This window comes from Myotis davidii, unplaced genomic scaffold (assembly GCF_000327345.1).
Source record: "Myotis davidii unplaced genomic scaffold, ASM32734v1 scaffold875, whole genome shotgun sequence".
Taxonomy (NCBI): domain Eukaryota; kingdom Metazoa; phylum Chordata; class Mammalia; order Chiroptera; family Vespertilionidae; genus Myotis; species Myotis davidii.
Window position 1 is genome coordinate 65,947 of NW_006286244.1, and position 16,722 is coordinate 82,668.

The 16,722-nt window shown below is 43.2% G+C and overlaps 1 protein-coding gene across 1 annotated transcript in view; it reads right to left on the reverse strand.

Annotated features, from left to right (window-relative positions):
* Nucleotides 1–16,205, reverse strand: part of LOC102763280 (complement factor H) — a 73,877-nt gene extending 57,672 nt beyond the window's left edge. The window contains exons 1-7 of the mRNA XM_015559997.1: nt 15,870–16,205; nt 8,082–8,267; nt 7,154–7,259; nt 4,871–4,947; nt 4,161–4,352; nt 3,314–3,484; nt 1,512–1,706 (exon numbers count right to left, since the gene is read on the reverse strand). Coding sequence (XP_015415483.1) covers nt 1,512–1,706; nt 3,314–3,484; nt 4,161–4,352; nt 4,871–4,947; nt 7,154–7,259; nt 8,082–8,267; nt 15,870–16,092 — 1,150 coding nt within the window. The 5' untranslated portion in view covers nt 16,093–16,205. The remainder of the gene's footprint in view (nt 1–1,511; nt 1,707–3,313; nt 3,485–4,160; nt 4,353–4,870; nt 4,948–7,153; nt 7,260–8,081; nt 8,268–15,869) is intronic.
* Nucleotides 16,206–16,722: the final 517 nt, after the last annotated feature.

Below are 16,722 nucleotides of genomic sequence, written 5' to 3' on the forward strand. Positions count from 1 at the left end.
GGTGACCACCTGAACGTTACACAACTCTGTAGGTCAATATTATCTACATAAACCATCACTCTCCCTGTCACTGTTATGCACTCTGAGGTCTCTGTCACGGTGGACATGGCCTCCTCTTTAAGGCACCTGACTGTCCATATTCATTTGGCCTTGGCCTTGAATCAACCCTGAGCCATTGACCTGTCATGTGTGTCATTTCATTTGTCACCCATGGAAGATCCAGCTCAAGTGCGGGCCCCTTTCCAATGAGCTGATACACAAGGAGCAGCGATGAGATTGTAGAGACAGAAAACACTGGAAAAGGGGCAGCCCCCCAGGAATAAAGTGTCCTGTGGACTGAGGGGCGTGTGTGACAGGTGGGGTTTTAGAAAGTGCACAGTGTCCCCCACATTCATCCCCTCAGACAAGGGAGCCCCAGGCCCCTCCCTTGAGTGAGGCTGGACTGAGGGGCGCTCTTCTGAAGAGGTCACGTGGCTGAGGGGACCCTGTGACCAGGTCATCCATGCTCTGGAGGCGCCTCCAGGGCCCTCAGGTCATCGCTCTGGGCGGGTTCCTGCCCTCAGGCCGCTGATGGGGACGCCCAGGGGGAGGAATGCGGAGGCTCCTGCACTTGGCCTGGGCCGCATCCCAGGGAGCAGCAGGGAGGACCCAGAACCAGGCAGCGAAGCGGCTCCCAAATCCTGACCCGCCGACGCTGACACACAGGGGGCTGTTGTCTGAGGCCGTATGTTCGGGGGCGTATGTTATATAGAAACCAATTACTATTATACTTGGTGTTAAGTGATAGTGTTCTTATCTAATGTTTTCATTCACATGTTAGAATATTAGTGAGAGAAATGTATGTTCATACATACAGATACACATATTTAACATTGAATAGCAAAAAATTAAAAGTTTTTATTAGCAAAAATGTGGTTTTGTTTTTAATTAGAATAGGAGACTTTGGAAATCAAAGACTGCCTTGAAGGCTCTGCTTTACCTTCTCAGGGAGGTAAAGATTCACTTTACTGTTAATTGATCTCAGAGAGGAAGGGGGAGGGACAGAGAGATGGAAACATAATAATGAGAGAGAATCAACAATCAGCTGCCTCCTACTCGCCCCCTATTGGGGATGGAGCCCGCATCCCAGGCATGTGCCCTGACTTGGAATAGAACTGTGACCTCCTAGCTCAGTGATGGCGAACCTTTTGAGCTCGGCGTGTCAGCATTTTGAAAAACCCTAACTTCACTTTGGTGCCGTGTCACATATAGAAATTTTTTGATCTTTGCAACCATAGTAAACAAAGACTTATATTTTTGATATTTATTTTATAGATTTAAATGCCATGTAACAAAGAAAAATCAACCAAAAAAAATGAGTTCGCGTGTCATCTCTGACACGCGTGTCATAGGCTCGCCATCACTGGTCTAGTTCATAGGGTGATGCTCAACCACTGAGCCACGCCAATCGGGCACATCCCCTGTATTTTTAAGTTTAGGAGAAGCAAATGCAGAATTAAGAAGCAGGTGACGATATGCAGGGAACTTACAGCTACTACATCTTGGAGAAGGATCCCAGCCTGTGTCTGTACATTTTGCCGTATTTCCCCGGGGAGGAGGGAAAAAGCCACTTTTGCAGGAGTATCTGATTGTGTCTCCCACTCTGTATGTGCTCCTGTCAGCACTGAAGTGACTGTTTGCAATTCTTGGCACGTCACATGTTTTTTCTGAAAAGAGAAAGGACATGTCTATTATGCAGAAATCACCAAGGACATGAGGATAAAGTGAATGTCAGTTTTTGTTCTTTCCAAAGAGCAAAGCGGCATTCAAGTGAGCACCCTGTCCTTACATATATATTAGCAACAATTACATAGAAACAGTAGAAAATATATATGATCACCTAGACACAAGTGTTCAGTAAAATATGTTTCCAGTATTTGATGTTAATCGGCACTAACCTCAAATGAACCTTAAATATGTTTATTTTTTGCCTGGCCAGTGTGGCTCAGGGGTTGAGTACTGACCCATAAACCAGGACGTTTGGTTGGATTCCTGGTCAGGGCATATGCCTGGGTAAGGCCTCAAACCCTAGTGTGTGGCATGCAGGAAGTAGCCTATCAGTGATTCTCATCATTGATGTTTCTCTTTCTCTCTCCCTCTCCCTTCCTCTGAAATCAATAAATATATACTTAAAATGCTTATTTTTTCTCTCCCTTTAACCTGCTATATTTATCATACTTTCATATTTCCATTGTAGTCCAGTCTACCTACCTTAGTTTTCACTTCATAGTATAGCTAAACTTAACAGCAATGTTCGAAGTCAAAATCTACAAGATATACAGTATATAAAAACACACGTTTCCCTAAGAGACGAACCAAATACTATTGGGAGAATCTTGTTAGATTAGTTAGGAATAGAAGAACTTCTGGTGGGTGCTTTCAAGCAGTGGGCATACATCCATTGACAAATTGTAATTCCCTACTCTCATCATCTCCATAAAAGTAAACAGTGCTGTTGAAACATTGCCGGGGCCGGTGCCTCTGTCCAAAAGAGTGACAGCTGAGACTGTACAAAGTGTGAGGCCACATGGTTCCTACTGTGAGAAGCCATCATTGAGATTTGGTATAAGAATAATAATTCCATATGGGCACTCCCTGTTGTGAATCAGTAGAAACATCCAGTTCGCACAGGGACGGATGAATTGGGATCAAAGTGGTTTTCATTTAGCCAGTCTTGATACTTTTCATTATTTTTGCAAATGACTTGTCAGAGACTGTCCTTTAATGAATGCAGTGACTGAAGTTTTTTAAAAATATATATTTGTATTGGTTTCAGAGAGGAAGGGAGAGAGAGAGAAGCATTCATAATGAGGGAGAATGACCGATCGGCTGCCTCCTGCACACCCCACACTGGGGATCGAGCCCACAACCCGGGCCTGTGCCCTGACCGGGAATCGAACCCTGAATCCTGGTTCCTAGGCCGATGCTCAACCACTGAGCCATGCCGGCCGGCCGGCCAGAGACTGAAGTTTTGATAAATTACTCTCAACTAAGACCCCCAACACTACAAAGCATAGACCAGATGGAAGAAATTGTGTGCCTTATCCCGGCTAAGGTTATTTGAAAATGTCTTTTATTAGTTAGTTCCACGTTTCTTACAAATTTGGGGAGAATATATGCCCCTGGGGAGGCCTTCACTCTCCGCAGGTAGGGCTTTCCCTGTCGCAGAACAGGGAGCACGTGTGGTGCAATGAGCGGAGGCGCAGAGAGTGCAGTGCGTGTGCAGGAGGGACGGGGTGCACCCCAACAGACACCGTGAGAAAGAGGGGGTTACCTTGGCAGGACGGAGTCGGGGTCCACCCAGACTGGGTGCAGACGGTCTCTGCTCTTCCGCTGTAACTGTAACCCGGGAGGCACCGGTACTGAAGCCTCTCGTTTTCTCGATATGAGGCCTTAGGAGACGTGGGCTCGCCATTTGGGATCTGCGGGAGGCTGCAGGAGATGGCTGAGCGGGGGGTGGGGGTGGGGAGATGCCAAGATGTCTGTTACGTACATGAAGGGATGTGCCTGAGACACAGCTCCCGTAGATCACCAGCCCTGTCCCACTGGGTCCCACAGGCAGCCCAGCAGGAGTTCGGGTTTGATCTGAATGCTTGAGAAATCTACCCGTCGCTCTTACCATTCACCTTGCTTTCTTTATTGATTAAGGCATTACATATGTGTCCTTATCCCCCCAGAGCCCCCTCACCCAAACCCATTCATGCCCTCACCCCCCTGGTGTCTGTGTCCATTGGTTAGGCCAGTGGTTCTCAATCTTCCTAATGCCGCCACCCTTTAATACGGTTCCTCATGTTGTGGTGACCCCCCATTTCATTGTTACACATTGAACATCATTAAAGCATAGCGATGAATCACAAAAACCATATGTAATTATTATATGTCATTATAGATGTGTTTTCTGATGGTCGTAGGCGACCCCTGTGAAAGGGTCGTTTGACCCTCAAAGGGGTCGCGACCCACGGGTTGAGAACCGCTGCCTCAGATGGATTACTAGGAGGTAGTAAGTGCTCAATCAATGTCACTTGGCATCAGTACCATTTAGATTCTGTAGGAGGCGCAGTGTTTCTGCGATGCCTCTTTTCATGAGAAAAAAACGAGAATCGACAGGAGGAGCACCTCACCCACACAGTTGGGCTTATCGCTGCTCCACAGGCCGCTGCCTGAGCAATGTATTTCCGCCGGCCCGTCCAGCTTGAAGCCCGCTTTGCACTCAAACCTGACCACTTGGCCGAAAGTGTATTCCTGGCTCAGCTCGTAGCCGCTGCTGATGAGCCGCCCGTTCTGCGGCTCCTCCACGGGCAGGCACTTCACCACTGAAAGAGGAACGGCACTTTGTCTAGTAGAATGCGGAAGCTGACCCTGAAAAATATGTATCTACACCGATATAGACGTAAAAATCGGCAAGACAAGATGGGAGGAAATGAAACGTTTTTGTTGTCTTTTTTCTTGAAGCATTCAATATAGCTGTGTGCTGGAGATAAAGTCCACTAAGTAAAAAAACAACAATATTGAGTTTATCTCTCAGAATCCCCTGGATTTGAAATAGTGATGCTTGCGTTCTTTCTAAAGGTTAGAATCCAAAAGGAAAGAAAAGCAAGTTTTAGATTTCCCAAGCGCGCCTACTTTAAATATTAGATCAGATGAGGCTGAATCCCTATTTGGTTACTGACACACAAAACAATGTAGTAGTAAAAAGGTCAGCTAGACTGTCTGTGCTATTTTAGAAACCGTAAGTAACACTTTGCAGGGGAAATATTTAATGATAGCCTGGAAGGATATTTTAATGTAAGACATTTAAAAACATCTTGGGTATTTTTAGAATGGTATCTACCGTCACATAGAGGAACATCATTGGTCCATCCGTCTGCATCGCAGTATCTGAAATTAGTGTCGCCTATCATTTTATACCTGGAAACCAAAGATAGCAGGGGAGTGAGTTACTGTGTGTTCATAGCAGCTTTAAATTCGATACCATGCTCAATGTCCAAACTCCAATTTAAGGGACTATTAAAAGCATATACATTTGGTTCTTCCACTCTTTCTCTCTTTCTGTTTTTATCTCTTAAATTTCTTTTTACCTTTCTTAAATTTTGTTTTTTCTTTCTTAAGAAAGACCCTCTAGCCTTAGGTGGACAGACTGCAGATAACCATAACCCTTGGTTCATGACGCGCACTCTACATTTCACACACAATATGCTATTTTTTTTCTCATGGAGTCCGTTCATCGGTTGCACTTGACAATGTAATAAGCTTTATGAACTGTCACCCCAAAACTAAAGCCAGAAGCATGACAGTGGCCAACAGCTGACTTATTACCCCTCCTTCAGCCTCACTTCTCCTCCCCTCCAAGATGGTGGCATTTTCTGCTCACTTTGGGCTTCTTCCTGAATCAAGGATCGTGTCAGGGAAGACTCCTTAGTGTGGGATTTATTTCAGCTCGCGTCCCCATCTCCATCCTAAAGACTCTCTGCAGAGTGTGGTCGTTGAGTCTGCTCTGCTCACATCGCCCACTCGATGCTGAATTTGCCTAATCGTACCAACTCCGCAAGCCAGGCCTGAAATCTCAAATTCTCTCCTTGAGGCGGGTGCAGAATGTGAGGTCCATGCCAGAGGCTTGTTTTCCCCCCAAAAAAAATCAAGGACGGGAAGGCCTGTTGGTAACCACAGGGAGGTACCGTATTTGCCGGCGTATAAGGTGCCAGAGGCTTGTTTTCCCCCCAAAAAATCAAGGACGGGAAGGCCTGATGGTAACCACAGGGAGGTAATGCTGAAGAGGGCCTTTCATTCGCCTCTGGGCAGTTCTCCATAGGCTCCTGCTTCCATCACCTGCAGATGAGGAAACCGCTCTGCCCACCGCACAAGTACAACAGACAGACGCCTCCCTCAGACAGACTTGGTCTTGCTTGGAGTCTCACTGGTCTGTGCCTCATGCTCTGAGGGCAGGAAACATGTCAGTGGACTGAGTGCGACCCCAGAGCTGGGCATCCAGGGTGAGTCTCTGCCTGTCTCGGGGGCTTGGGGGGAGCGGTCACTGGGTAGGAAACATGCCCTCCGCTCCTCTGGCCCAGAAAGCAGGGTTCCTGCTTAGCACTTTCCATCTACAGCGGACACCCGCCCAGTCCCCCAAAGCTCTTTCAGGAATTCCACAGAATGGGCCCCAAAACCTTCCAGAGGGGGGGTGCGTAGATGGGGGAGGGGAAGAGAGAAAGACTGTCTATGTGCTGACGGGGGTGAGGAGAGTGGGGGGAAGGGGTAGGAATGGCTACTGTTTCTGTATCCCCAGCCAGGCAAAATACCAGCCTTTCTGCATAATTCCTCCTTAACGCTTCCTACTAATAGGATAATGGAGCTGGGTCTCCATACTAAATATCATAACAAGTGGCTGGTATCCAGCTAAACAGGTAGTCAGCAAAGGGAAGGTGAGGGGGGACAAGGGGTCAAGAGATCAAGTTTACGGGCAAAAACCATGGGTGTAGCACACCCCTTCTACCATTAGATCTCACAACGGGGCCAAAGATTTACATGCCCTCAGACAGGCAAAATGCTATCTCCAATAAAACTGAACAGTAGCATAAAACACTTCAGTTGGCTGCCCTTGTGTGTTCCAAGGACTTATTTTTGCTGATAAATATCTAGTCCTGGTGGAGTCCCAGCTGAGTGGTGGGGACAATCACTCTCAGAGTCTATAATCCAGGACACCCATAAGTTCTTTTTTTAAACTATAGTTTCTTTTTTAAAAAAATATATATTTTTTTGATTTCAGAGAGGAAGGGAGAGGGAGATAGAAACATCAATGATGAAAGAGAATCATTGATTGGCTGCCTCCTGCATGCCCCCTATTGGGGATCGAGCCAGCAATCGGGGCATGTGCCCTGACCGGAAATCGAACTGTGACCTCATTGTAATTTTTCCGTATTGAGGAGAGAGCATGGTATCCAGACATCATCCTTTCCATTACTTGATTTTAATTTTGGGGGTTACGTGTGTGCTGCCTATAAAAAGGCTCATAGAAAAATATAGTCACCTTACAAATATAAATTAGAACAATTCCTATTTACCATATCCGTGATCAATGACCTCAATTCATACACGTGGTTTTCGAGTGACTACTTACCCCTCATTACATGTGTAAACTACCTTGGCACCGTATTCAAATTTATTTCCTTCTGCAAGTTCGAATGAACCGAAGGGCGTGTCTCCTGGGTGACCACAGGGCTTTTCTGAAATGAAGGAAGGCATCAATAGTAGCACCTCCCACGGGAAACACATTCACCTAAGACAGTGATGGCGAACCTATGACACGCGTGTCAGAGGTGACACGCCAACTCATTTTTTTGGTTGATTTTTCTTTGTTAAATGGTATTTAAATATATAACATAAATATCAAAAATATAAGTCTTTGTTTTACTATGGTTGCAAATATCAAAAAATTTCTATATGTGACACGGCACCAGAGTGAAGTTAGGGTTTTTCAAAATGCTGACACGCCGAGCTCAAAAGGTTCGCCATCAGGGGTGGAGTGGGATGGGTGGAGATGACCTAAGATTTCAGGACAAGGATGTTATATTAGAGGATGGAATTGAGGATGTGGAAAAGTGAAGAATGGCAAAGTCATTATTTTAGAGTGGAACTTATCTGTATGCTTGCTTTTTGAAATTTGGAAGATTACCTCCCGCATTTTTTTAAAAAAATATGTTTTTATTGATTTTTAGAGACAGAGAGGGAGAGGGATAGGTAGAAACATTCATGAGAAAGAAACATCATGGATCGGCTGCCTCCTGCACGTCCCCGACTGGGGAAGGAGCCCACAACAGGGGCATTGCCTGAGAATCAAGCCTGAGACCTCTTGGTTCATGAGTTGAAACTCAACCACTGAGCACACCAGCCGGGCTACCTTCCTCTTTTAAAGAATAAAGATGGTGTTGAGTTTTGTACTGAAGATAACACTGATATGGTTCAGCCAGTATTGCTACAGAATTAAACACTCAGTCTTTTCGCAAAGAAAAGTTTTGGTAAATGGTGCAGATGTGTGACGGACTTACTCTGACATATCTTGGATGGGTTGAGGGACACCCATTCCCCTTTCTTGCATTCCATGGTGATCACGCCGTATGTCCGGTACCCAGGGCGGCATTTGTAGGTGACCTTCGTGCCTTCTGGGTAGCTCTGTTCAAGCCGGGATTCTGTCAGAATTTCTGTCTGTTTTTTCGGAGGAGGCCCTTGACAATCTACAAACAAGAAAAACAGAACAAGAGCTCAAAGTAGCTATTTAACTAGACAGTATGTTTAGGTTAGTTTTACTTAAAAAAAAATACACACACACACACACACACACACACACACTAGAGGCCTGGTGCATGAAAATTCATGCACTCGGGGGTCCCTCAGCCTGGCCTGTGCCCTCTCGCAATCTGGGACCCCTCGGGGGATGTCCACCAGCCAGCTTAGGCCCGCTCCCCTGCCCACAGGTATGGTGCCGGGACTGGGACCATGCAGCCCTCTCTCCTGCCGCCTATGGAGAAGTGGAGGTGCCAGGACCACCATGGCTGGCGTGGCGGTGCAGACTTGCTGGCCCCACCCCCCGCCCACTGGCCATTCTGGCAGGTTATTCTGCTGTCCGGTCTAATTAGCATGTTAGCTCTTTATTATGTAGGATATATGGTTAAAGGTCCAGCCGCATGGATGTCTTAATATATATAAAACACATGTTTCAGCTTACAGAAATGGAAGCTGCATAAATTTGTAAGAATAACTTTCCAGAGGAATGCTCATACTTCACTATCTTGTTTTAACTGCTGCCGTGAACTCATCAAGTTGGAAAATATTTATTGGACACCAATCTATGATGTGAAGAGAAACACAATGAATGAAGGATATGCCCTCAGAGGGAAGTGAGTTATTACATAAGTAATGAAAGATACAGACTTCCCATTACAAATGGGTCAATTTTCTTTAGAAAAACAAAGCACGGTAAGGTGATATGAACACAAGAAATGAGCAATGATGCTCATGCCTACTGCCATGATTGCTAATATTCTTAATACTGATTACTGCTTAATTTAGATATAACTACTCCTGGTGTTAGAATGACTACATTAGTAAACCCCCAACACATGACTTTTAAAAATGGCAAATTTAAAAAAGAGAGAGAGGGAGAGAGAGAGAATCATGGACATGGACAACAGTGTGGTGATTTCAGGGGTGGAGTGGGATGGGTGGAGATGAAAGGGCATAAGGAGGTAAATGGGGATGAAAAAAATAAAATAAAATATAAATAAAGATGCATAGTTATCACCACACATAATTACTGTTATTGTTTTTTATTGCTAAACTCCTTTCCTTACTTGGTTTTATACTAATGGTTTAACGTTCTATTCTAGAATTTCCTTTTCAAAGACAAGGTAAAAAAAAAAAATCGACTAGGACCGATCTCATCATAGAACATATTCATGATTAAAACGCTTTACGCTGTTTCAGAGAACAGAGAGCTCCAGGCGACACAACAGAGGCACTGATTTTCTCCCGAAGGTTTCGCAAAGCTTTTAGCACATTTATGTTTGGGAAATTTGCAAGAAACGATCCCACAGTGCAGTTTTGATTCCTGGAAGGAAATAAATGTACTTTTTGCCACTAGGTGGTGGTAATATCTCGCCAGGAAACCACACCAACCGCCCGCCTCCTCCAGCCTCCTAAGCCAGAGTTTTCTATTTTTATTTTTTTACAATTTAATGTTCATGTTTGTTTTTCGATGAAAATTTCCTGTTTAATTACAGGCTAACAAGTTTTTTTTCCCCCTTTTGATATTCAGACCCACTTCATGGAGTTCAGATTATTGGAAACATACATGAGTTAAATTTCAAATCTAGATGCCAATATTGTGAGCCGAGAACTATTTTCCACTAATATAGTAGCCTTTTGATAAAACGGCTTCCTATTCTGTTTTAAGCTAATGCAAGGGAAAAGGCATACAATTTTCTCAGTTAATTTATTCGACTGAAATTATTTTTACTAATGCAGCGATCTATCGAAAGAGTAATACACACACACACACACACACACACACACACACACAGAATGTAGCCTGTTTGCTGGCCAGAGAGGTGACAAGTTTTCTTCCATTTGGTTGTTGTTATATTTCCAGATGACACACTTATGCCTCTAATTCTTGATTTTTCAAATTTAGTTCATGGGTTTTAATAACCAGATGGGAAAGACAAAGGCAGACATCTCGCGTCATCTTCCTACCAGCTTTTCCCAATATTCACTGTGTGTTCGTTTACGGCTCCTCAGGAGTCCCCAAGTTGACCGATTCCCCTTTTTATGTCAAAGAATACTTAAAAGTGCTTCTTTCATGGACTTTAAAGGCACATCTTGACTCTTTTAAGAAAAGGATGTATCACCCCCTCCCGGTTTTCCCACCTTTCCACGGCCACCTCCAGTTTCTTAGCTCTGATTACTCTCATCCGTCACCTTGACTATGAAACATTCTTAACCACAGGCTTTTGACAGTTGGCTCTGTCTCCTCCTGCAGGCTCTACTTAAACATTATTTCCTTCCCAACACAGCGCAGGATTCATCATTGTTTTATGTTTACTAGACTTTCATCAATCCTCCCATCCATATCGGCTCCCTAAAGGAAGGACAATCTCTGTCCTTTAAAAAAAATATATATATATTTATTGATTTTTTTAGAGAGAAAGGGAGAGGGATAGAGAGAATCACTGATGAGAAACATCATTCATCAGCTGCCTCGTGCACACCCCGCCCCAGAGGGGATTGAGCTGCAACCTGGGCATGTGCCCTGACCGGGAATTGAACCAGTGGCCTCTTGGTTCCTGACTGGACGCTCAACCACTGACCTATACCAGCTGGGCTCTGTCCTCTTTTATCGAGTGGAGGGACTTTCATGAATATGAAGCTCTCCCCACTCCAAATGTACCTCCTATCTACTTGTGTTCTAGTCTTGAATAACTGAGTATTTTCAACTCGGGTCATTACAAAACATTTTAAAGTGATGATCCACTGAACTGTGTCCTATCAGTAGTTAAGCCTATCTTATGACCTGGCTTTCATTTGCCTGAATTGACAAAGAGCTAACTGTTCCAAGCTCATTCTCAAAAATTTTCAATTCGACAAAGAGTTATTTTATCCCAAATAGTCAAAATGTTGGCACGGATGTGCACCAACCACATTCTCTTATATTAAATGGACAGCTCTTTCAGGAGATAGGATTAATTTGAAAGGTTTTATTGTTGTTTTTTGAATAGCCATCATATTTCTCAAGCTCTAAGTTAATGAGTAATCCAAGCTTTCTTTCGTGTCAGTATTTACCTGGATTTAAACAAGGAATACTTCATCTTATGTGTTTATAGAGTCCATTAGATGCCCATTAATTTTCTTCTCTGGCGAAACACTAGCTGGGTAAACTTTTTATTTGCTTAGTCTGGTTTTCCAAGTGAACAAGACAAAATTATTCAGTCTATAAATATGGAGTATGAATGGATTTGGCTATTGAACTAGAATAGGATTCATTTTATGATAATTTGAGGAACATGATTATAAAATATTGATCAAAGTTAAAAACAAATACATTTGATATTTTAAAAATCAGTACTCACTTAATTTTTCCACTTTCAAATTTTAAGGGGGTAGTATTAACATAGACACACAGAGCTAAATGCTGGTTTTCAATGTCAATATATGTATAAACTTGTTTGAAAAGTATACTCAATCAAATAAAATAAATTAAAATAAAATTATACACTTGAGAAAACATGATCAAATCCAGATTGTTTTGGTAGACTGAAGTTGGTCTCTTCATTCAATTAGTCTATTTTTCTAAAATTATTTAGCAACTGAATAATTATCATGACAATCTTGGGGATACAAATGAAAAGTGAAAGGGAAGAAAACACACACACTACTCAATTGTACCTGTGGTGCTTGGGGAAGTTCAATCGATGGAAGAGTTAGGAAGATGGGCGATGGCTTCAGTCCTCCAGTTTTACAGAACTACGTCAGCCTTTTGTACATATCAACATTTTGACTATTTGGGATAAAATAACTCTTTGTCGAATTGAAAATTTTTAAGAATGAGCTTGGAACAGTTAGCTCTTTGTCAATTCAGGCAAATAAAAGCCAGGTTATAAAATAGGCTTAATTATTGATATGATGTTTCCTTAATCTTGAATGTCCCCCTTGTCCTCATCTGGCCAACTCCTACTCAGCCTTCAAAACCCACCCAAGATGTCCTCACCACCCTGCCATATTTCTCTCTCAACCCTACCCCACTCCATTCTCTCATTCCAATTTGAGTTTCTTGCCTTCTCTAAATGATCATAGACTCCTTTGTTTATCTCCATCACAATACTATATATGATCAAATACACTATGTTAGTAAAATGCAATAATCATCCCTTTTGTTTTCCCCACTAACTGACCACCTTTTGGAAAGTGCTAGTCAGAGTGCGTGTTGTGTAGCGGTCAATCAATCAAGAACCGATGGTTGAATGAATGAATGAATGAACAAATGGATGAATGAATTTGAAACTACCTGGGAACCTTTTCATGATCTCTGTAGGCTATGGACAACTTGTGGAAGGGCATGGTAGATGGTAGCAAATATAGAAGATGAGAGAGGACATGGGAATAGAAGTTCAGTTGCATGAGCCCAAGAAACCCTACCACCTTTAATCCCATTGTCCATCCTGTCCACATGTCCCAAGTTTGAATTTACACTATACTTTGTGAAGTCCGAAATTATTATGATTTAGCTCAAAAAACTTTTGGGAGCCTTTGAAGGAACATTTTTATAATCTCTCTTCTATCTATTATATTTCGAGTTAACAAGATTTATGAGAAACTTGGCTCTCTCTCCATTAAAGTGTCAAAACAAATAAAAGTGCTCTGTCAAATCTTTTATTCCCCTCTCCCTTCATTATTTTTGTGATTTTTCTCCCTGTCCCATTACTTCCTGAGACATTTTTATAATATTTCCTTATCATTTTAAGCTGAAATGTAGCACTTTCCCCCCAATTACATCATGTCTTTTTCATGCATTATGTTCTGAAGAAATGGGCAAAGTGCACAGGAGAGAACACACATGGATTGGTTGGCAGAGAGTCATGGCCAGGCAGGGTAGGTGGGGGAGGGTGCGTGGGGGAGGGGGAGGAGGCAGAGCCTGAAAGAAGGGGAAGTGGTGAAAACTGTAGAACAATCAGGGTTTGAGCAAATAAAAGTGAGTCCACTTAGACTTTGGCTCCAGCCCCGGCAATCAAAGGCCAATAATGAACCGTTACTAACCTGGGCCTCCAACTCCGACTTGGGAACTTCCTTGTAGCTAAGAATAGTGTTAGCAATCCTTAAGCAATTCCCTTCTGGTTTAACACTTTATGCAAGCGAAAGAGGAGCAAATGCATTTTTCCAGGACCTGCCTATGCTTACAAATTACAACAACATGGATGGACCCTGAGAACATCATGCTAAGTGAAATAAGTCAGACAGAGAAAGCCAAGAACCAAAGGATTTCACTCCTATGTGAGATAGAAAATTGCAACTTATGAACATAAGCAGCAGAGTGGCGGCTGCCGGGGGTGGGGTGGGGGGAAAAGGGGGTCCTCATATGAGGTGACAGGAGAAGGCTTGACTTTGGGTGGTGGGCACATGGGGCTGTATAGAGAGATTTCATAATTTAGAAATCCACACATGAAACCTATGTGTTCATGTTGACCAACGTCACCCCAATAAAATTTTATTATTAAAAAAATATTTCAGAGTTCAAAATAACAAAAAACAAAAAAAAATAATGAGGCTTGCTTTGGTGCAGTCCCTCCCTGTCTCATAGGACACGTCATCCATTGGACCTAGTCTGCCTGGAAATACCTCATCTTCTAGAATCGCTTCGTCTGCTTCTGCCCCTGCGTGCTATCCATGTCTCCCTTTTCCCAGGAAAATCCTTGTGGAAAGGTGATCCAGTTATAATAACGCACAGCAAACTCATTTAGTTTCAGGATTATTCGGCCAGCAAGGGAGAAAGCAGTTGTGCTGCAGCCACTGAAATTCATGTCATTCTTCTCACAGGCCTGGGCAGTGCGTGTGCATGGTGGCATTCCGGAGGCTAAATTGAGCGTTGTTTTCAGCATTCCAGCTGTGCTTATTAGGAAGTGGCGGACTGATAGTCATTCCATGATAATGTATATGGTGCTCAAGTCCCCGGCAGAAGCTGATGTCACACTTAAACATTCAAAGGTGACGTAAGGAATCGAAGCTAGAAGTAAGTTACCTGGCATCAGTAACCTCATCAAATAACGTAAGTGCCTTTTATTTGATCTTTACCACAAATACTTTTGTAGCACCCAACTTTAATATTTCAAATTCTGCTCTGTAGTCATTGAAGAAGTCTAATTAAACTTGGCATCATTCCTGAGTCATAAACATAAGCTAGGGATAGACTAAATCTTTACATGACAAACAATGTCTGCATAGAACCTCAACAAACAACTTGTAAATAAATGGTGAAACACTACCACATGTATTTCTATTAAAAAAATGACAAAAACTCATGTAAAAAAAAAGTTTTCTCCGGTTAGCCAGTATCATTGTTCTGAACTGTTTGTCAATAAATTTAATATTTTACCTTTAAATACTAGTTGTAATGTTGATATGTGCAGGGAAATGATTGTATACCAAGTTTGAAAAGTGGCAGGATATAAAGTTTACAAGCTAAAAGTCACACAGTAGAATATTAGAACAAAATAACTAAAAAGGCTCTACTTTTCAAAAAGTATGAAACGCATTGGAATAAACTTACATGAGTTACTGAAGGATGTAAGTTAAAAAAAATATCTGCCTTTTTTTTCTAGTTTGAAAGACCCTCAGGGCCAGAGGACCTAGGTTATGTGTTAACTCTCCTCAATGCTGACATGAGTCAGCGTTTCACTCAAAATGTGTTGGCTTAGCAGAAAGTTTTGAGAACCGAGGAACGCTATGCAATGCATTTGGCTCAACAATGTCCATCATGTACCTATCACATCATTGCCTGTCAGGAACTAGGAAAGCAAATTCGTTCAGCCGGGTTTAAGAAACGCAATAATCTATCAAGAAATAGTGATAGAATTAAATTTAATGATGAATTCAGAAATTGTCCCCCTGGTATCAGAAGAAACCTCCTCCATTCAAAGTCACTATAGCTGAAGACTGTTATTCTAGAATCAACCTCAGGGAAAATCCCTACTGAACAAGGTAGGTATCACAGAAAAGGTGTGTTCTTTTTATTTTCCAAATTTACATCATATTTTCATTCTAATGATACAAGTAATGGTCATCTATAAGACCATGGCAACATCAGTTCTAAGTCATAAATGAATATTTCTTCAGGAAGAGCTAATACTATATCTGAAATAAATCCAATCATTATATAATTTGAAGGCTTTTGCTAATTTCTATTCTGCTTCTACATATATTCACATACTGCTTAATACCGTGACACAGAGCATTATAGTGAAAACTGAAAGCAAAAAAGGAAATCATACTTTATGAAAATTACAAATGGAAGTGACCCACACATACTACAATTTTCAAAGACAGTTCCAAAAAATATTTTCTGAAAACTTCCATGAAATACACTTACTCTGAAGAATCCGAATGCCGTGCCAGTAAGCCACGTAGATGCTTTAAACTTCGGTGTCAAAAGCCACTCAAACACTAAGTCACACGGCTGGAACAAACCGCCTTTTCTAGAGCACATTCTTACTGCCACAGCCACAAGACTGTTAGCAAGTGCTTGATAGTATAGTCGTAGGAAAAAAAAAGCCTTTTATTCTTACTCTTACCTTGTGCTACACACACAGACCATAACATGAGCCACAGAATCTTCCCGGGGAGCCTCATTTTGGGGGGGCCTGTCCGGGGTGCATGGAGCAGCTGACGATGCTCACTAGCTCTCCTGGTTGTCCTCTGCCTGGAAAGTTGTGCTGAGTGCAGGGAAGTGCTGGCTCCAGGAGGAAGTTCAAGCGCAGCTTGGGGAACAGGGAGATGGCCGGACGCCCCGCCCATCAGCAGCCCTGGCCTAGGGGAGGGAGAGCAAGCCCTCTCCTGGCTCCCACTGAATGGGAGCGCTGTGACCTGGGCTGGCTGGGCTTTTAGAAGCCATGCCCCTTCCCTGCGGGAAACTGTTTGGGGTTCTGGGAATGTGCGGCGCTTAACTGATGGCCCCTGGACTCTGAAACCCTCTCCTGACTCACACCCAAAGCAGGTCCATTGTGGGAAACCTCAGGAGATGGAATAACAGGCGCTCTTTGAAAAATCCTTTTGAAGTGGGGAGGGGAGGGATCAGCTTTGCCAAGAATGCAGGGGCTGGTGGACTGGGGGGACCTGCTTTTCCTGCGAGGCCTGACCTCAGTGCCCTGCAGGCTTGTTCACAGGGTGTGTGAAGCAACAGGTTCAAGCTCCTGAGGCATAAATGAGTGCAGAAAGCAAGAAATGGGAGTGCTGATTTCTTTACCCTGTATTGAGACAATCGGCAGGAAGAGAAGATAAGCGAGTGGTTTGCTGACTGTTGGGAAGGTGAACAAGGCCCGGTAGCCAGCCCCCGGGTCAAGGCACTGAGCAGCACTTTCTCCCAGGACGCCCCAGTCCTCCCTTCCCCTCAAGCTCTTGCCTCTCCTCTCCCCCCAACCCTCAAAA